Below are 21,832 nucleotides of genomic sequence, written 5' to 3'. Positions count from 1 at the left end.
TGCCTCTGTTCCTGCTGGCTGTCAAGGAGAAAGATTTCAACTTCACCACCTTCCTTAATTAAGGAAGTTAAGTAATGCCATATATAAGATGGAAACTTTGAGACAAGACTATGCACTTTTTGTTGTCTTTTGCTAGATATTTTCTTTCAGAAGTCTTGTAGTGGTACAACAGAAATTTCTGGCTGCAGAAGGATACCAAAGACACTGGTGTTTTCTTCCTGTCAAAGGACAGAATGGGACAGTGATTCTCTGCTATGGTAATTCCTACCTTCATTAACAGATTGTTTAGGTTCCTGCATAAAAAGAAGCAGAAATTCAAATGCACATAACAGCTGAAAGTGGTTCTCACACTTAGAAGAGCTGAAGGAATATAACATGGCATAAAGTTATTTTCCCCCCAAAGTGATAGGCATCAGGCTAATTAATACTTAGCTGGGGGCATGAAACCTGCATTTGTTTAAATCTGAAGGGGGAATATTGAAAACCAAATTCAGTGAGATGTAGGTACTCATAAGGGACAACTCTGTAAGCATTCCTTATATTGAGCTCCTGACTGTAAAACAATATATGAATATTGAATAATATGAACTTGCGTTGGGACTTGCCAGCCACCCTGTCAGTCTAAAGCACTGACACAAGTGCAGAAGGAATATTGGATACATCAGTGTGGATTTTGCCTTCAGTCCCCAAAAATATAGCTGCTAGAATTCTTTAATTTATCTAGTCCAAGAGCTAAGCAGTTGCTGATTAATTACTTAATTATTATGTTATTTGGCAGTAGGAGGCCTGTAGATTTTCCTGCTCTTCTCAATATGTAAACAAACTTCACAACCCAAGCTGAAGGTTCTAGCTCAGACACAATAAGCAATGTAACTTCATTAACATTAATATGTGCTAATTTATGTCTAAAATACGGATTAAAAATTATGCTAAGACAACTTCATACTGAGCTATATCCGGAAATCACATTGTGCTTTCACTATTTCTAGCTAAGGGAAGTCAACAAAGACTTGGGAGAGTTACATTTTAACCCCTTGTTCCAGTCAATGTCTTCCTGCATGTGGCCCTGGTCTGCCTGAGGAACTGCCACGGGTAAGCAGATACATTGCTTGTGATACTTCAGTGTTTCTTGGAACTAATTGCAGAATTTTTACAGTGCCCTGGATTGCACTACTCAAGCAACAGATGACACAGACATACCAGGTAGATGGCATGGTTCTATTTATTTTGATACTAGTTTTTCTAATTAAGCATCTATACCTTAATCTTTGGTTTCATCTGAACTTCACCAGAAACTGTCAAGTTAAATTTTACTCAACGTGTATTTTTGGAGGGAGAAAATGGACTTGTACAAAATGCACTTCCTAACATAAACTATTTAGTATTTTTTTGTGAAGAGAAAGTAGCATTCTTATATTTTTAAAAGAGAAATCTTGTGGAACTCAAACTTGTCACTTTTTTGCCAGAAACTTGCTGGTTGCCTGCCAGCTCTCTACCCATCCACTTGGCAGGTGGCCCAGCCTTCCAAGAGCTGCAGCTGCCTCTGCGTCAGGGCTGGCAGTGCTTGCAGGGCTGCAGGTCCCTGAGCAGGTGTCCAGATGGACTCCCTCCCAAAGGGTCCCTATCACCCCGGGGTGATGTGCTCTGCCTCCTGGCAGGGCTGCAAGCTAAGGAACTTCCAGGCCTGGAAATGTTTTATCTTGTGCCAGCTTTTAGCGGTTCTTTAAGGAATTGTTTCGTAAGTGGACATCCTATTTCTGTCACTGAGGAAGGCCTTGTACCTGAAAACAGGGATGGATGCTTTTAACACATCACTTAGTAGCAGTCCTGCTTCTGAGTAAGAAGAAGAAATGACAAAATGCAACAGCATGTCTAGAGGAATGTTGCTTTTCAAGTTGGAATTCAGCTGCTGACATCAGCATTAGGTTTTGTTGGGGTTTTGTGCTTTCTTACCTTTTCTTCCCCCTCCCCCCAATAATATCTAATCTTATTTGAGATTCAATCAGACATCAGCAATATCTTGTGGATTAACATGCAATTTTTAATCAGTTAAATATTCATGGTAGTTGATACAACCTTGGTATTAATAATGTATGGTGAAAGAACTGTAAGAATAAATAGAAGCTGATAAGCTTTCTGTTGGTGTGTACATGGTTGTTGACCTTAGTATTTTTTATCCTATCTTTTTAGGGCTGATAAAAGTACAATTTAAGAGCATGGAGTATTCTGGGGTGTGTTACTCTTTGTATAAAAGTAAGTGCCAACTCAGGTTAATAAATAATAAAAGTGCACAAAGCAATGTTTCTTCCCTTTCCTGATTATTCTTTAATATTTTGCTGCATTTTGAATAGCTTGCTTGAAAACTTCTCTTTTGTTATGGAGCTCTACTCCAAAAATAAATCAATTCCACAATAATAGGCAGGGTTGAAGAAAACTTATTTTTTCTGCTCCTATTGTTTGTAGATTGCTACTAAATACCATGTAAACCTCAACTTTATTGAAGCTAAATAATGATATTGAAAGACACCTGTGAATGTAATGAAGGGACTATGATACACCAAGTTGATAGACTGTTGTCTGGAGATGATAACCTTTCTTATGACTGCCCTCAAGGAAATGTAATGAAGAATTTTTAACTAGCATAATAAAGTAGGGCATAAGAAAATCTTGTGGTTAATTTGGCAAACAGAAACACTGATACAATAGAAGATGACATTCTGGTAAAATTTCTCCAGCTTAATAACTTTTCCAGCAAATTTGCTTTGTGATTTTCATTCAGACCTTGTCCCACTAAAGGCAGTGAATTCATTCCTGAAGTTCCTAGTTGGGGTAGGGTAAAAGTTTCAGAGTCTAGGTGGATATTATTTTGGCTTCTACAATGTAAGCTCACAGTGCAAGAAGTGAAGGACTAAATAAACACTGCCTTATTTAAGGAACCAATGGCCTGCAATCAGTACAAAATCAGTGTAGTGTTTCAGTTGGAAGCACTATAATTTAAAAAAAAAAAAAAAAAAGAAAAAAAATCCTCTCCTGTTTCTCATCTAGTACAATGTGTTGGGGTGGAAGTTAGCCTTGTTGTGCATTTTGCAGATGCTTCCAAATAGCTGCCCAAAATGAAACCAACCTCGATTGATTTGCCCCTGTGCTATTTCAGCTTTATGCGTATTGCAAGGACTGGGGTTCTGTTAATAATAAAATTAGAATGAAATAGAAATAAATCATACACACTGTTTCTTGCTGACGTGATGACAAGTAGTTTCTCTTTGATTTTATTACTCTCTTGCACTAGCCAATACAAAAATTTTGCCAATGTGTTTTTCACAACACCTACAGATTACCAGTAACTGCCCAACTCCATTTCTGCTTACAAACATTAATAACAACATGCTTACATAAAGTCGACTATGATGGTCACATCTTCAGCTACATCCTGGCAAAGCTCCAAGGCATAGCTGTTGACTTCATGAGGATTTGGATACAAACTTAAAGTTAAGCCCATGCTTAACTGCTTTGTCAATCTGTCTCTCTCTTCTCCTGCTGTTACTATCATGTAATATCTATGAAATTTAGCTCATGCTGACATATGACTGAATGTTCAGGTATTTCTATGCACTCTTTGTACACAAAGCTGTGGTTGATTTACTCTTGTTTCAAGCCTGAAGAAAAGACTGCATCCACTGTGACTTCCAGAGTGGTGCGAGTGTGTCTGTGTGTTTATCTGTTCTCTAAGGCCACGTGCGGGTCTCTCATCCAACCTAAACTTCTGCAAGAGGGGAGACTGCATTTCAGAATAAAACCTTCTGTGGGATTCCATGCCAAAACTCATGCTTTTTGTAGCAGTTGTAAATGAAGTCCACTTCTTTTTTGGTTTTGGATTTAAATAATTTAGAGGTATCAATAACTGGATAAACATTTTTTTCATTGTATTTTAAAACATTTACAGCAAAATACTACATCGGTAATAGTAGCAAAGATTTAGAAAGTGAGTTGTATACTACTATTATATATAATCTCCATACAAAACAAAAGTTATTACACAAATGAAGGTATAATAAAATTATGACTGTAGGCAGTGACTTTCATGAAGAGTCATGAAGTAAGTTTTTCAAACACTTAATAAACTAAGACATTTTGCCAGAAGTGTAACCTCGTGTTTATGTGATTTATGTGCATTCTTCCCCAAAATAGCATTCAGCTACAATAAGGTTTAGTTGGGCATTTATACAAGACAACATTAATGAATGTGATATTTGACTGTCTAGAGAGCTGTGGATGTATTTAAACAAAAGGTTTTATAACTGCTTTAATTATTGTGATAAATCAGAGCTAAGTGACAATATTGTCATAAATTAGAGGGAAAAAATATTTTAAGCACACATTTCCTTAAATTTTATCTCCTAAAAAGATGGAAAGCATTTCTATTATCTGTTCATAGTTTAGTGTTTGCTAGATGTACTGTTGTTTCCCCTGGCATTTGTGTTCTGTAAGGCAAAGGACAACAGAATCAGGAAATAAACATCTGACCATGTCACAAATCCAATTAACTCTGACAAGGGCTAGTAAAGTCAAGTGAATAACAAAGCACTGCTGTCTGGAAGCAGCTTTGCAGACAGTAGGACACCAGCTGGACGAAGCAAAAGTACTTCAGGCAGCTGAATTTTCTGCCTCCACTAAGACCATCTTATACCCTGGTGAGGTCACAGCGCTATAGCATTTTCAAGTGTCAGATCTCATCTCTTCACTGTTTTTGAAGCAGCAGGGAGGAGGAGGAGGAGGGAAGCATTCCCCTCACAGAATGTAAAATGTGTGCTAATGTCATGACAAGGTAATGCAGCAAAGCAGAAACTGCAGTTACCCCTGCACAGCCTCTCCTCAACCACCACCACAGTGTTGGGTTATGATAGAAACATCCAAGAGATTTCAGTGCAACAATGCTCGGGCAGAAATCATGGTGCTTTTCTAATCCCAAGATCTGTGCATGTTCAAAGTAGCTCTCCTTTTTCTAGCTTTCAACACATGTAGCTACCCTCTGTCCCATTTAATGGAACTGAATGATTAAATGATTGCTTCACCAGTCTGCTGTGTTCATCCACGCTCGAGACTCAGAAATGTGGGGGAATTTCTCGTCTGGAGTATAGCAGTATCAATCTAGAGACATTCCTTTGGCAGAGTTATTTTGGGTTTATCTTGAGAGGAGAATCCACTCCCTGCCCATCTGACTGGAAATAGAAATTCTTCCCTGCGTGTTTCCAGATAGAAAGGAAATACGTGCTCCGTTTGCTTTATCTGTGTGACCCAAACAACACAATGTTACCCATGGAATCTTTTCTTGCTCTAACCTATTTCCCTGTCATGCAGTATCCTTAAGTAAAATGCTTTCCATTTACACTGTAGTAATGGAAGGAATCTTAGACCTATATGCAATACTCAGTAGTTTAATTGTTAATTGTTAATTGCAGCTCCTAATAACCTACTTTTCTAGTACCCAGAAGAGTCAAATATGTAGTTTGTCAGCACGGGTTATAAAACTGAAACAGATATCCTCAGCTTTGGGATGGAGGAAGGAATACTTCTTAGGAAACAACATGAGAATTTGGGTTAGCTCATAACTCACAGCTAGTTTGCAGCTGAAATTTCCCAGCGCTTTTCTAATATTTCTATTTAATTGAAATTCAAATTATATTAACTTCAGCAAAAGTTTCCAAAGGGAAATTTTGTTAGTTCAGAATGGGATTTCTGGATTCCAGAAACCAGAAACAAATATACACAATGACTCAGTGATTAGGTTATCAAATTACTAGATTTAGAGCAGGAAATGGAAACTGTTTCCCCTCTTCTAATTCTACATGTTTCTCTGCACTGCATCTTTTGAATCTTTCTCCCCCTGCATCTTGAAGACCTACTTGTTAATCTTGGAGTTGATCTGCATTTTCCTGATACTGAGAATTTATCACAGGGTGAGATGGGTAAATTGAAGTGTCAAGATAGTCTCTGAAATCAGAAAAAAGGAGCAAGCAAAGAATAAAAATATGCAAGATTGCTTCTACCAAAAATTAAAAATTAAACCTGTCATCATACTTGTACATTTTTCTAACTGCATTGAAAGTTGATTTTCTTGCTACAACTTTGGACACAAATAGAATTTAGCAAATGGAGATATGCTGTAGAAGCAGCACAGGCATATGCTGACATACGATTACCATATGTCAGTCCACAGTGATTCTCGAGCTCCTGAGACATGTTTTGTTCTTTAAATAGTTTTCCATCTTTTTAACATTTTGGAGCACATGGACTATTTTCATTATGCTTTTTTCCTTCTTCCTTTGAAGCCACATGCATTTACAACTGACTTAGATTAGGCAGGAAGGACAGATAGAAAGCAGCTAAAATAGCTTTCAGAAATTACTACTACAGTCAAATATATTTGGAACTTCAAGAGTCAACATGAACTATTGAAATAAAATCTACATTAATCTTTATAAATGAAGAAAACATATGGGTTAGGATTTTTGTCCTAATGTTCATCCAGGATCACGTGCAGTATTTTGTTCCTGGGATGTAACACAGCAAGTTAAAATTTAATTTAAAAACCAACAAAACCCTCTTTGTATTTAATCCTGTATCATTAAAACCTGAGGTTTTGACTTGGAGACTGAGTCAGAACCTCACAGGCTCACACAGAGAGCAATAGTAGCTGCCAACAGGGTTTCCTGTTGCTTTTCACAAAAAACAAACAAACAAGAGATATCTCTCTATGATCTGCAGATGTGCAGCATGAAGGCATTTAGATGCAAGTTTTACAGAGACCTACAATTTTAGGCAAATAATCAGTAAAACCTCCTCCTATTTCTTAAAAAAACAACTCCATCACTATGGACTTAACATGTTTCAACAAATTGTGTGGCAGTCTTATGTTTCTAAAGTTTTGGAGAAAAAGTACTTCAAATTTACTCAAATGCCTGTGAAAGCTAAAAAAAAATACGAATAATGAGAATATACATAAAAATTCTACTGCACACTGTTAAGGTAGAAAAACTGTACTGAACACATTTTTTGGCTTTTGCAACATCTCGTATAGGCTTTATCAGCAAACATAATTTGTTTCTTTAAGTAAAAAAAAAATTGCTTTGTTCTTCTCAGGAGAGAAATAATCTATTTCTGAATGTCTGGAGAAATGCTGAGAATAATAACTACAACAACAAGTCATTAGTAAGCATTTACATTTTCAGTGCCTGGAGACATAATTTCCCAATAAGCTCCATCCTCCTAGCTGTTGCAAACCAAAGACATCCAGTATTAGACTTTCCTACTAAGTGTGCATATCAGCTTGGGCCAGCACAGGAAGAATTCTTAAGGCTGAGCTGAAAGAACCAATGTTTCCTCAAAGCTTCTGATTCAACACAGATACATTTGTTTTCTGGTTCTGTGTCTTAAAAAGGGTCAAAGCCCTGCAATGTTGAAGGGCATAAAGTAGTGCTTGACCCGTTGGATATAAACACATATGTCACACAGACATCCTCCTGCTAGGATAAATCAATTCTTGCTTGCACTAAAGGGCACTGATGTAATCACAAAATGTTTTTGAGACCTTTTAGTCCTAACTGGGTAACACTGGAAATTTTGCCCCTCTGCATGTTATGGATTGGGTCTTAGCATACTTTTGTTGAAATAAAGGTATTCCTGTCAATTTGAGAGTTGAACTGGAAACCAAAGTTCTGTAAGATTTGTGCTGGCCTTCTCAAAAGGAAAGTAAACAACCCCAAATGTATGGTGAACTATGTGAATAGTTCTCCTCCCACAGCCTCTTTGTTTGCCAGAGTAATTGTAATTGGGTGGGCAGATTTCTTCTGGATGACACCAGAAGAGAAAAATGAAGAAGACTTTACAAAACCGTATTTTGTTTCTTATCCTAGGAAAGACTTACATGGCATAATTTGGGTGGTCTCTGGACTTAAACCCATTACCCGAAAAAGATAATGATGCTATTGTGAGAGCCAAATGAAGGAACAACACATAATACCATACTCAAGGAAAATCAGAGATCTTGAATGAGCAAGGAGGTACATGATGGAGTTATTTAACAGGTACTATAACGTGAAGAAAAGCAGAGCACCTCTTCTCAAAAGGAAATTACAGAAATTTATTGAGGATATTGTGGCATCATTCCTCCAAATCCCTTATGCTTCACAGTTCCCTGTTTCTCTAGTGGTACCCTCTTGCTCTCAGAAGTTTTGCACCCACCTGTTCTCTTTCCACATCCCAACATCCTGTCTGTCTAAACTTGTCTCCTAGGCTCAGCATCTCAATCTGATTGTGAACAAAGCTGTCGCAGTGGTAAACACTGCCAGAAAAATGTCCTGTCTCTTTTTTTTTTTTTTTGCATGTGAAAGCAAGGAGTAAGAAGGATGTAATCAAGGTGTTTTCCTGGCACTGCTACAGGGCCTGGAGAGCAAAGGCTGTCCCTCCTCCCCTGCGCCACCAAGCAATCCATGTTCCAGCACTAGAGTGAAGAGCAGGATATGAAGCAAGTAAAACAGTGTCACTCAGAAAATGGAGGAGTGCGAAAAGAGGAGTTCCTTCTGCCTGTGAAATTTTTATATACATAGTAGAGGCTGGTGTGAAACATATCTACGTGAGACAGGTGAAAGGGGAGCTTCGTGCTTCTTAGAGGTCCTGTGATTGAGGAAGTTTTGTGAGAGAGCTTTTTTTCAGGGAGTTTCAAAATAGGTGATGATGTGCAGTACTGGGCCAATTCCCACCAGATGCAAAATAACTTCTGTGTGAGAATATACTGGAGCTGTGAGGAAGCTCAGTTCCTGCAGTTTACAGCTGTCAATCTGTTCCTGCTGCTCTGAACGACTTGCTAAAGTAAGCACAGCCTCTGCTGGTTTATTCACTGAGCCCAGACAGAACAAATACATGCGATGCACTATAATTTTCCAAGAAAATATATTCCATGACACTCTGAAAGTAAAAATACTGTATTTAAATGAGATTCACAGCAGTATGCTTTATTGACTTTGAGAGACAGATTTCAGAAAAAGAAGATTACCAAGCTGAGACTAATAGCTACATTCAGCATACTTACACTAGTTTACATTGTAAACAAGAACTTCACTGGCCCAGCAGAAAAGGACCTGGGGGTATTGGTTGACAGCCAGCTGAACATGAGCCAGCAGTGTTCCCAGGTGGCCAAGAAGGCAAATGGCATCCTGGCCTGTAAAAGAAATCACGTGGCCACCAGGACCAGGGCAGGGATTTTCCTTCTGTACTCAGCATCTCAAGTTCTGTGTTTGGTCTTCAGCCCCTCACTGCACGAAGGACATGGAGGTGATGGAATTAGTCCAGAGAAGAGCAACAAAGCTAGTGAAGGGCCTGGAGCACAAGTCCTGTGAGGAGCAGATGAAGAAGCTGGGGGTGTTTAGCCTGGAAAAGAGGAGGCTCAGGGGGGACCTTTTCACTCTATGACCACCTGAAAGGAGGCTGTAGCCAGTTGGAGGTTGGTGTCTTCTCCCAGGCAACCAGCGACAGGGCAAGAGAAAATGGCCTCAAGCTGCACCATAGGAGGTTCAGGTTGGACATCAGGAAGAATTTTTTCACTGGAAGGGTTGTCAAGTGTTGGTACAACCTGTTGCTCCAGGTGCTAGAGTCACCACCCCTGGAAGGGTTCAAGAAATTACTGGATGTGGCACTAAGTGCTACGGTTTAGTTGACATGGTGGTGTTTGGCCACAGGTTGATCTTGGAGGTCTTTTCCAACCTTAATGATGCTTTCTTAACGATCATTCCATATTTAAACATGCCTTGCTTTATTATACAGTGCCACCTAGGGGGTAAAGGCTTTTAAACTGAGTGGCAAATGAGAGGGAGCTTTATTAATAACATAGAAAGCATTTCTTCTATTAAATTCTCTTTTGGAATATACTAGGCAAACAAAGTGCTGCTGAGATTTTCATACGGTGGAATCTGGCAAATAAATTGTAACTTTCACAGGTCCCTTTGGTGCTGGCCATACTCTTTCCTCTCTTCCACAGACTGGCAGTGACCGGGGATGCAACAAATCCCGATTTTCTCCTCTGATAGCCAGGTCTTGCTGGTATGATCAGTGGAGAGGTTATCTACATCTCATTACAGCTGTAAGGCTGGGCAGGAGATTGCTGTATTGCTGGGTTTGGGTCTGCAAGGACTTAAAATAGAGCCTTGAAAAGTTTGTTTTTTGAGGCCAAAAGCAGAGAGAAAAACCCTGGTCTACTTCTACTTAATCTAGCCTGCTAAAGGTAGTGTACAAGGCAGGAATGAGATGCTGAGACTACTCTGTCTGAGAGCAGATAGGTTTTATTCCTCCTGAAACTTCCCCCACTCCCCTTGAAATTACAAATTACAGTTGGCTCCTTTGGGCTTCTAATGATTTAGCCTAGAAATGGGCAAAAGAAAGCTTAAAAAATTGCCCATTTCTGTACCGTGTTTATTTTCTTCAGAATGAGATTGGTTTTAAAAGCCTGAATTGTGGTCATTTCTTTCCTGAAAAAAACAAAATTCCAGGAGAGGTAATATTTTAGGAGTGGGTTTTGGTTGTTTGGGGTTTTTTCCCCCACACACTTGTTTTATTCTCTCAAATGGTATTGGATTTATTCTGTATCTTTCACAGCAGATGGCGTGCCTGCCTCCCTGAAACCAGAGATCCCAGGCAGAATGCAAATGATACAAGAAACTTGTATAACATAGAAAGAATTGTATAATATATTTTTAAAAAATGCAAGAAACCTGCTCCTCTTTCCTCAGAGGAAAGTAGTGATGCTACCACAATATTTTTGGAGGAAAAATGTCAACATTTTTTATTGTATGACTGTGTGTTTGAATTGTAATACAGGGCAGGTCTCTCCCCTTCCTTCACTAACTGCCACACACATAAGCAATTGAGTATTAATAAGAAGAGATTTTATTTGTGTTAAGTTCCTTTTTAAAATAATCCATACTGAAAAAAAAGGACCAGCTGACAAAAGAAATTGTCTTGTCTGTCCCCTAGAAATGAAAAAAGAGAAATTATTTTGGAACTACAAGCCACAGACATGGCAAAATGATGATGGAAGTTATACCAAAGCTTGCTGTGAGTACCCCTCAGGTAAACAAGTCCTGTGGTAAAATCACGGCATATGGATAAAGCAAACTGTTACCGCTGTCCTCTAGATGTCATGATGTGGAAGAGGAGCAGCTGGATACCAGGGCTGCCACACTTGAAGCTAAATAGGTTTTGGCGTAATCATTAAAGAAAAGCTACAGTAGGGTGCAGCATATTCACTGTGATGCCCATCCTGATGTGCCATGCTCTGGAGCAAGCAGGCTCCTGCTCAGGTACTGGCAATAAACACTGGACCAGGCCTGGAGGCACTTGTAGCACAGTGCTCTTCCCTTTATAGCTTTTATTTCTTACCAAAACAGCATGGTTTTTACATATATATGCATATATAAATAAATAGAATGGCAACATAAATAAATAATTATACTGTTAAATATATGCACATTAGGAGGACTTGCTATTTCAACTTTACTTGCAGATATTCACAAATACACACAGATCTTGTCCAACAGCTCTTTCTTACAAAAGAAGATACAACAAATTCAGAGACTTGTAATAGGATATTTAAGAATAAGGATTGTGTGATTCTTTCATATACATGTGTCTAAAAGAAAGCCTGATGATCAGAGTTGAGTGAAGATGAATTGGAGAAGCACTGACAAATAGTACATCATTAGACATAATTTGGGATATTCAGAACTTCAATTACAAAATAGAAAGAATCATCCTGCTCTACAAATTCCTGAAATAATCCTGTTCCCTTTCAGAATCCTTCATGGTACAGGGCCTGTCTCGTTAAAAGCTGCGATTTAAAGTTGTTCAGAGCTGGTGTGTGTTAGAGTATGTTTCTTCCCAACTGTAGCCCTGTGTTAAATCTCTCCTTACCTACAAACCTGACCTCTCTGAGGGGACTGACAGCAGAGTTAGGGAGAACACTGCCGCTGAAGACCACTGCAAGAAGACTGCTAAGAAATCCTACTTCCACTAAATCCCTTTTGCTGTTGACTTCCTCAAGGACAACTTTCCTCCTTAAACCTTTCTCTGATATACAAGAGGCACACCATAGGTGCAGTGTGTGAGAGACACTCTGGGCTGTCTTGACAAGCATTGTCTGCTGGCAACGAGGCAAAAACCATGCAAGCTAAAATCTCTTAATCAGAACTGAGTGTGTCTACACTTGTTGTCACGAGGTGATGTTTAACAGGAATAAATGAGGAAGGAGTGGGGGGAGGGGGAAATCTTGGAGAACCACGTTTGGAGAAATAAGAGGAGAAAGTGTTCCCATATCAACAGATAACTGTTGGCTACCACTGTGGAAGCAGTGTCTGACAGGAACCCCACAGTGACACAGAAGAAGCACACAGTCCACGGCGCTGACAGCCATTAAGGGTAACTGTCCCTGTGCCTCTGGAGCTTGACTCCACAGGGAGCCTTTTGGTGCTTGAAGGGGACACCTCTGGGGTGCCTTCTAACTTCATCCCACTTCCTGTTGTAAATGTAACTATGAGGGTTCAAAAGAGAACCCCCTACCTGGCTCCTCTGCACTCATCCACAGAATCCATGGCCAAGAGTCAGAACTAGAAGTGGCTGCTGAGCCTTCCAAGATACATCGTAGCAAAGGTCAATGCTTAAATACTATGTATAACAGGTCCAAGTAATCACAGAAACACAGAATCCATTAGCTTGGAAAAGCCCTCTGAGATCATTAAGTCCAGCCTATGATTGAACACCACCCTGTCAACCGTACCATGGCACTAAGTGCCATGTCCAGTCTTTCCTTAAACACTTTCAGGGGCAGCAACTCCATCACCTCCCTGAGCAATCCATTCTAATGTTTAATTGCTCTTTCCATGAAGAAATTCCTCCAGATGCCCAACCTGCCCTGGCACAGCTTGAGGCTAGTCCTGTCACAGGTTGCTCAGGAGAAGAGCCTGACCTCTACTTCACTACACCCTCCTTTCAGGCAGTTGTAGAGAGTCATAAGGTCACCCCCGAGCCTTCTTTTCTCCAGGCTAATCAGCCCTGGCTCCCTTGGCTGCTCCTCGTTATCCTCTAGACCCTTTGCCAGCCTCACTGACCTTTGCTGGACCCACTCCAGCACCTTTATGTCCTTCCAGAATTGAAGGGCCTCGAACTGAACACAAACACTTAAGAGTCTTTAATGTTCATGACTATGCCAGTGCCATTTATCCCATGCCTGTTACTTTAATGAGAGATATAGTAACGACCATTACAAAGGCTAATTGGGGTCTTCAGTCCGATGAGGGTTTTGTCTCCCCACCCAGGCTTTAGGTGTTCAATGCCCAAAGAGCCACTTAGGAAGGAATGCGGGATGCAGGCATTGAACCTGCACTGAGCGCTTATTGCCATTAATTAGTAGGGTGAGAAGCACCTTAACAACGCTTTAGATAGTCGGCCTGATAATCCACATAGACTAGAGAATACATTGAACAGAAGCCTCCAGGTGACCACTATTGCTCCGGAGGGGATCACGGAATGGGTCGGGTTGGAAGGGACCACAGTGGGTCAGCTGGTCCAGCCTCGCTGCTCAAGCAGGACCATCCTAGACACTGCGCAGGATGTGCCCAGGGAGTTCCTGGATATCCCCGGTGACGGAGACTGCTCAACTTCTCGGGACAATCTGTTCTGGTGCTCGGTCACCCACACAGTGAAGAAGTTCATCTTCATGTTCACGTGAAACTTCCCATTGATGAGATTCTGCCCGTTGGAGACAGCGGCCGGCAGCTGCCAGCGAGCTCCGTGCCGCGGGAGGAGCAAGCAGCGCCGCGCCCCCGGCCCTCACCCGCCAACATGGCGGCGCCGCCTGGCTCTCCTCTCCCTCCCCCCGCCGCGTCCTGGCGTCACATCCGCGGTGCCCCGGCAACGACCGGACGTGGCGGGCGCGCCGGGAACCCGGAAGCGGCGGGCGAATCGGGGCGGGCGGCGCAACCGGCGGGGCGGGCCCGGCGCGCGCAGGGCAACGGCAAAGTGGTGCCGGGGGGCAGCGGCCGGCGGCGGTCGAGTAGCGCTTGTGGTGCAACGCGCGGGGGACTCTCGGCAACTACCGGTGTGCTCGGGCTGCGCGGTCCCGCACGGAGCTCCGGCCGAGGCGGAGATGGCGGCGGACAAGGCTGCGGGTGAGTGCGGGGGGCGAGCGGCCGCGGCCCCGCCGTGCCCGCCCCGGGCCCGCGCCGCCCGGCGCGGAGGAACACGGGCCCCTGCGGGTGGCGTGAGCGCCGGGGAAACGGCCGCCGGTGCGGCTGTGTGCCGTGTCCTTCCACCGAGAAGGTAGTGCCCGCTGCCCGGCGGGCGCGGGGCCGCTGTGAGGGGCCCTGTGACACCGGCGGGTCGGCGGCGCTGCCGTGTGCGCACCGGGCCCTCCGTGCCCTCGGCCAGCCGCGCTGAGCTGGTGCCCCCTCCTGGCCGGGAAAGGCTCGGCGGGGACGGCCTGTGGACGTATTGGCGGGGGGGGTTTGCGTGTGCGCCTGTGTGCGTCTCGCAGAGCTTAATAACCCCTACAGAAGTCGAGCTGCTGGGTTAGTTTGTTAAACTGGGGCACGCGGAATGTACGAGGGAGGTTGTAACTCTTGGTGGTGCTGCTGAATCGCTGGAGTTCAGTCTGATTCCCTCAGGGATGCTGCTTTGGTTTCAGGGGATGAGAGTGTCCTCACTGAACTCGGGCCTGAAAAGGCACTGCAGAGAGAAATCACCGAGACTAAAAATTAAGCTGTGTTCTGGTAAACAGCCAGAATAAATTTCAAATAGAGTTGCTGTGTAGCACTGATAAAGTACTGCTCGTCCATCTCCCCATCATGCAAGAAGTCTTCGTTGCAGGAAAGGCCATCCCTTCAGATGGCACCTCGTGGGGGGATAGAGAAGAGGCTGATGGAGGAAGGCCTTAGTTATAGAATTGTATAAGTCTACAAAATAGAAGCGTAGCATATCCTGAGTTAGAAGGGACCGATAAAGATTAGCAAATTCCAGTTCCTGGCCCTGCACAGGGCATCTCTAAGAATTACACCATGTGACTGTGAGCATTTTCCAAACGCTTCTTGAACTCTGTCAGTTTGGTGCCAAGTGGGGAATCCATTCCAGTGCCCAAACACCCTCTGAATGAAGAGCCTTTTCCTAATATTCAACCTAAACCTCACTGACAGCTTCATGCCATTTCTTCAGATCCTGTTTCTAGTCACCTTTTTTTTCTAGTTGTTTTTACGTGCTGGGATTTAAAAGCATTTTTGTCTCTGAATGCTAATTATGAAATGCTTCAATATCTGGAAAAAATTACAGGGAAAATAAGTATACTGTACTGAGGGATATTTACTAAATTATTGTATTTATTTATAAGAACTATAAGTGATTGCTAAACTACAAGAAAAAAATTGGCATTGAGTTTTTAATATTTTTTGTTGATGTTCTTTGAGGTGTTGAAGGAACTTCTCAGTTTTGCTTTCTTAAAAGTATGTGCCAAATGAATCAAAGATGTGAGCTATGGCAAGATACTCTACATACTGCACTTGTTCATAACAGCAAGCTACAGGTAGCTTTCCACTGAAAAGTGTTTGCTTTATATTGCACAGCACCAAAGAAGCCTATTGTACTGGAAGTGAAGGGCTTCACACAAGAATTAGGTCTTGGTGCCACAAACCGTTATCTTGTAATGGCTGGACACTGCCTGGGCTTCATACCCTTCAAAATTCTTTTGGAGCAACAGTCACGTGATAGATTCCTCCCCTTTCAAGGAAGAGATTATCCCTCTGCCTTTTGGAAATTAAAAATATCTCCAGAGATGTTCTGGTGTTCAACAGCACAGTTCATGCAAGGTGTAATTTGCAGGGTGTAGGAACAAGAGAGCTTAGAACAGCAGTCCTTGGAGAAATGGAGAGCAGGTATGGGAAAGAGAATGATTGCAGACACTCTCAGGTGTCTTCAGGTATGTGTATGTGGGACATTGACTTCTTGTTGCTTTTATGAAATTCTGTCAGCAAGCCCACGAGGAGAGCAATCTTCCTTTTCAGCTGGCAGTCTCATACTTTTCCTTACTGTCTTCTCATAGAGCCAGTTTTCCTGAAGTTCTGCTGTCCACCATGATGTTCCTTCTCCAGCAGGAGCAGCTTCCTGCTTGTACAACACAAACCAGGCTCTGTGACATAGTGCTGCTGCTGCTCAGCCCCAGGATGGATAGCTAGGAAGATAATTCCTGGCTTGATTCTTTAACTTCCAACTGAGTGCAGCAACTTCCTCCAGATCAAAATCTGAGCAGTTGATTTTTACATCCTTTTCTAGGTTGCCCCTTTTTCCCATCGTCATGAGCCTACACAAGTTTCAGTTGTAGAGTTGGTCTGTACTCATGAAGTTTGGACAAATGGAAAGTTAAACAAATAGGTCCATATTTAAATACAAATTACATAGATAAATCAAGTTGTGAAGTAGAGAATCTGCACTGCTCTGGATATTTCAGCTGATAATTGTGGCTGCTGTAGAGATGGGAGCATGTTGGAGATAGCTGGCGTGCTGTTTGTTAGCCACACCAGGTGCTTCTGCAAGAATGCCAAAGGTCAGAGGCGCCCAGTGAGCAGGGCATGCTGTTTCTTTTGCCAGGGAGCAAGTCTCCTACTTGTTTCACTTTCAAATGCTTCAAGGAACATGGAAGTAACAGTTTTATTTGCAAGCACTTGGGATAGCCACTTGCAGCCAAGAGCACAGGAGCACTCCCTCCCCAGCACCCCTGCCACTTCAGTGGAATTGGTTTTGGGTTTTGTTCAGTATCTTGTGCCAGCCAGCTTTCAGGTGACTCCTCTTGGAGGGTTCAGGGACTCCTCTTTGCTCTGATAGCGAAGATCAGCTGAAGCAGTAGATCCCAGTTTAAACAAGAATGGCAATATCACATTAGACTAGAGTGGCTTTTAGGTCTTTAACCAGTTTCAGGTGTGTTTGGACAAAAAGAGTAGAGAGTAGCCAAAGTGATTTGTTGTGCTTTTTTCAAAGGAAGGAGCTGTGCTGTGAACCACAGCAGCTGGATTTTAGTTTTCTCTTGATAAGCTTCCAGTTCTGGTTTCACAGACCTGCTTTGTTTACTGAGTGGTAGTAGGTGCAGTTGATTGGATTACAGAGACAGCTCTGCTTTTGCTTAAAGTAGTCCCTAGTTTCATTTTATGTTTTGTGTTTGTTTAATGTGCCAACAAGCTCAGAGAGAGAGTGAAATTTGAAGACCTCTCCTGATTTTTCCTTAGGAATTACATCAGCCAAGCCATGTAAATGTAGTTTTTAGTCAAGTGTCTGTCTCTTGGTTTATCTGTCACTTCACTGAAGACATTTTACCTCACAATTCAGACTTCCTTTGAGACACTGGTCTTACAAACCTGCATACAAAGGCAGTAATCAGTAGTGTATGTGGTAGTTGACAGCTCTCTGCTAGGTAAACCCCTCTGTGAGGAATCTGATCAGACTGAGTGTTATCTGCTTCAAAAGCTTTAGAGTCTCAAGGCTCTGCACTGTGGTTACCTTTACCAGCACAATCTGACAGGCATGCTGAGCAAGTAAAGCAGATAATGTCACTGTTAGTGTGAAAGTTTGAGGGAAGATGCATTTGCTTATTTGCTGCTGTTCTAGAGATCCTTGGAGGGTGAGAGCTTTCAGTTCATCTGTGTAATCACAAGGTTTAGAGCTGGAGTCAGATCTATGCTATATTTAGGTTGAAGCAGAGGTACTTCCTGTTCCTTTCCTCTTTCGCTATGGAAAACTTTTGGCACATCAGAAATGTTCTGAGCTTTTGGGTGGTTTAAATTTCTCTTTTGCTTTCCTTTTGAAGGACAAGGCAGTGCAAGTGGTGTTGATTAATGCACTATGCAGTCAGATTTCATAGCAGGTGTAGCACCTTGAGGATCCATCCCTCCACAGTACTGAAATGGCTGAATCCTGAATTTTGTCCAAATGACAGTGGGTTTCTTCTGCCGGTGTAAGATTTGTTCAGATTCTAAATAATTGCTTTGTTGACATCTTAATGCAGAATGAAAGCCCCAACCAAATATTTACAGTTCTTGCTCAAATGCAGGGGACAATAGTGTTAGTGCAGGTGGAAGGAATCTCACTATTTCCCAGCAACAGGGACAAACTTAATAGATTGCTGGGTCTGTTTTGTTCTTGCTGACGATATTATTTAATGAATCGTCTGAGGTTTGGCTGCCCCTTACAATTGTCATTTGTCCTGTATATGTAAATTTTCATGGTCAGTAGTAGAAGATCCAGATATACTGGTGATGATGGGGAATGGATTTTGCAGAGGACCTCACAGCTAAGTGTTTTCATTTGTTGAAAGTGAAAACAAAATTAGCAGAGCTTGCATTATGTCTCTGAATTATAGGGAAGAGAAAGCAGACGCTGAGTTTACAAAGCCTGCATAGTCTATTAAGATTGCAAAACGTGTGTTAGAACACATCTTCCACTGTGAAATTCAAGAAATAATTTTCTTTAGAAACCATTGCTGGTTGATAAAGTCTTTGTTTCAAAAAAGAGAAATGATTTTTGTATGTTCTTGCACATTAATTAATGCTCCTAGAAATACTCTCCAGTGTGGTGGTTGTGTGGTTGTTTTATATTTTCTCAGTAGTCTGTGTTCAGCACAAGGAAGGGCTTAGTGGGGTTTTTTCAGCTTCTTTGACATGGAATGTCTGTACTGTGCTTCTTAATGCAACTTCACTGAATTCTTAATTACATGGTGACAGAAGGATTTAGTAGACTTTTTTTCTGAAAAATATTCTCAATATTTCAGTGACTGAAACATAAATCATTAGGAATTCTATGTAAAAAATTGAAGGCAATTAAAACCTTGTTACATTGCTATATAAATGCATAAAGGGGCCACCATTGTAGTTGCTACATGTTGTTCTTGTCTTTATCTGGAAAAGGGTATAATAGAGCTGGAGAAGATTCTGGGAAAAAAAAAAATGTGAGGAAGATGGTGAATAAACTGCTCCTGCTCATGTTGGAAGAGAGGTGGTTCAAAGGAAGATCTGTAAGATTTGGAGTGAGGCTGAAAAAGTGAACAGGCAGCACGTGCTTGTGCCTTGCAATGGAATCACCAGACAGCATTTGATGGAGTATATTGCAGAATACAAAAGTATAGAGAGGTTTTTTACAAAATATATTAGATCTGTCTGTGATTATTAACAATGATGGTTCAACTGCATTCTCGAATTTGGGGACATACTCTTCCAATGTAGGGAGCTGTGGGGAAGTTCCAGTGTTTACTCTGGTTTTTGTTGCACCCTAGAGTAGCCCTTGCTTGCTGTTTAGAAAGCATTTTATAGTATTTTGTATGGATTTTCATCTAACACACTGTGGTACATATTTCATGATGCATGGCATTCACTGCTGTCTTTTGAGCAAAATAAGACAATCCTAGTGTATGGTTGCAACTTTAAAGAGAAATCTAAAATGTATGGGTTGTCAGTTAACTTGTAACACTTTGGTTATTTTTTGAGCACCATAACTTACATTTTATGGAGTGGAATTCACTGGGAGTATAGAATAACTTGATACATTGTGGTAGGAGATGTAACTTGGGATATAGATAGTGTAGGACGGACACTGCTACAGTTATCTGGAAAATTACTTGCCTTGGCAGGAGAACTTTGAGAAGTGGAAGAAACAAAGTTTTTAAGCTGCACAGCTGTCATCACACTTGCAAGCTTTGTTGTAATCTTCTGTCCACTTTACAGATCAAGGTGCTGAGAAACATGAAGGAGCAGGTACTTCTGGGATTACTGATCAGGAAAAGGAATTGTCAAGCAGTGCATTACAAGCTTTTCAGGTAAGACAAAGTCAAACTCTGAGACTTCTAAGTTACCACATTACTGCTAATGGGCTTGTTAAATTGTTTTTCCTGGTTTCTTAATGCAGTTGCAAATGCATTAAGGGGATGTTTAAGTAGTGCTAGTTATGTTATAAAGACAGGACATGCATTTTCTATCTGCTGTGATGTGAGAAGACTGAACAGGATCTTGAACAAGAGCACTTTTAAACTTGTTTCTCAAAACTTAGTAACCTTAAAAGCTATATGATGAGTTACTTAGAGGAAGCAGGCTTCTCTTCTGCATCAGCATTGGAAATGCATGCTCTTGGAAGAATTAATCACATCAAGCTAAAAATGGAGTGTTAGTGTTTAAAGGAACCTCATGTATTTAAAATAACAGCAATGAAACAAACACTTTTGTGTTTTAGCATCATGCTGTATTCTTTCACCAAAAGTGTTGTATAATGCCCAGTCACTTTGCATTAAAACATATTTCTGAATGTATAACACCTACAGTCAGTATCTACTACTTGTTTTGTGTTTCTTGGAAGATTTTTTTCTTCTTCTGTGTTAAAGTTCAGGTACCAGGTCTTTCAGTTTTTTTCTTTGTATTGCCTCCTAATTTTATGTAGTGTGACAGGAAGTGTAATTGTTTTCCTTTCAATTGTATCTGTCTCCAAAATGCTTTAAATTCAGTTTTAAATTTGTGAAATAAATCAGGGAAAAATTTAAGTGTCGTTTTGAGATTCTTGCTTCAGTGTTTCACTCGATACTTCTATGTTTCGCTCATTTTGTTACATCAAATGCATGTAGTTGATTCTTAGCACTGTGTTGTTCACTGATGTCTTCAAACTCTGTCTAGCTCATTCTTTTTCATTAACCTTTTAATCAGTGGCATTTGATCCTGGGAACCAAAGACACATGGGAGAGTCATTTGTTTTCCACCTTGCCCACACATCTAAATGCCTAAAATACTTTTGATCTGCTAATGATTTCACCTTTACTTTCATCCTGGTCCAGTGTATCTGGTTTATCTCGTCCAATTTTTTTCTTGCTTTAAGAATTCTCTGAATTCATGGAGTGAGCTGGCAACAGATGTGGGCAGAACTGTTTTGATGCCTTGTTTGCCAATTTCTTGCATTGTGGACTGCCTCACATGCTGTGTTCTCATATTACACGTCCAGTTTCAGTCTTGACAGAATTCCTGTAAAATTGGGTATTATATTCTAGATCCTGTCTAGTAGAGTGGCCTAAAGGACTGTTAGCTAGATGAAACATATCACAAAATAAGCTGAACATTTAAAGGTTCGAGGTTTGTAGTCCAGCCATAGTTAGAAGCCTTGTTGCAGTGATCTGAAAGCTTCTACTGAAGGGAGCTCCAAGCGTGAACATGGGAAGAAAACCACTGGGAGATGAACTGTTTCAGCAGTTGAGTTGCAAGTGCCTGTGTTTGTGCACATGATCACAAGGCAATCCATGCTGTTGGTGCTTAGAGCTGTGAAAATGTGTCAATGTAGAAATGCTACATCTCTTTGTGTTGTATAACTGTGCCTGCCTGGGAGACTAAAGGAACTGGAATGGTTCCATGGAAAGGAACCATTGCAGAATGGCATCTTTCTTGGGAAGAGCAGAAAGACCCCACAGCTCTTCTCTGTTGTAATCTGCCCTTAATATGAAGTTACTCAGGAGTCTGGGAGGAGCTCTGTGGAATAGCACCTGAAAGGGAGGAGTAAGTGGAGGGTGGTACTCAGAAGTTTTGCTTTTGGGTGTGAACCATTGGCGGAGATGGAAATGCATCTGCTTATCTGTCTGACCACACTGGAAGTAACTCTGATATGGAAGAGGTGGATGTGATTATTCCTGTGTGGGAATTGAGCAGCTGAAAGTGAAGCATCATCTAGGCTTAATGTATTTGAATGAATGAGGAGTTCTTTTTCATTCCTTGATGCCACTAAAGTCCTC

The 21,832-nt window shown here is 41.4% G+C and overlaps 1 protein-coding gene across 3 annotated transcripts in view; it reads left to right on the top strand.

The window, feature by feature from the left end:
* The first annotated feature begins 238 nt into the window (after positions 1 to 238).
* The window catches only part of CNOT10 (CCR4-NOT transcription complex subunit 10), a 45,908-nt gene continuing 24,314 nt past the window's right edge, over positions 239 to 21,832 (top strand). Inside the window, exons 1-4 of one of the 3 annotated variants that reach the window (XM_066193911.1) lie at positions 239 to 257; positions 990 to 1,092; positions 2,191 to 2,253; positions 19,797 to 19,888. In XM_066193911.1, the coding sequence (XP_066050008.1) occupies positions 2,217 to 2,253; positions 19,797 to 19,888 (129 nt within the window). In that variant the 5' untranslated portion in view covers positions 239 to 257; positions 990 to 1,092; positions 2,191 to 2,216. Of the gene's footprint in view, positions 258 to 989; positions 1,093 to 1,227; positions 2,254 to 14,013; positions 14,214 to 19,796; positions 19,889 to 21,832 lie in introns of those variants that run through there. The other 2 variants (XM_066193907.1, XM_066193919.1) reach the window with 2 other exon arrangements.

Source organism: Chamaea fasciata, unplaced genomic scaffold (assembly GCF_029207755.1).
Source record: "Chamaea fasciata isolate MVZ Bird 193981 ecotype frontalis unplaced genomic scaffold, bChaFas1.0.hap1 SCAF_1, whole genome shotgun sequence".
In the NCBI taxonomy this organism is placed as follows: domain Eukaryota; kingdom Metazoa; phylum Chordata; class Aves; order Passeriformes; family Sylviidae; genus Chamaea; species Chamaea fasciata.
Note: the sequence above shows the minus strand (reverse complement) of the source record. Positions and strands in the feature narration are given on the sequence as shown.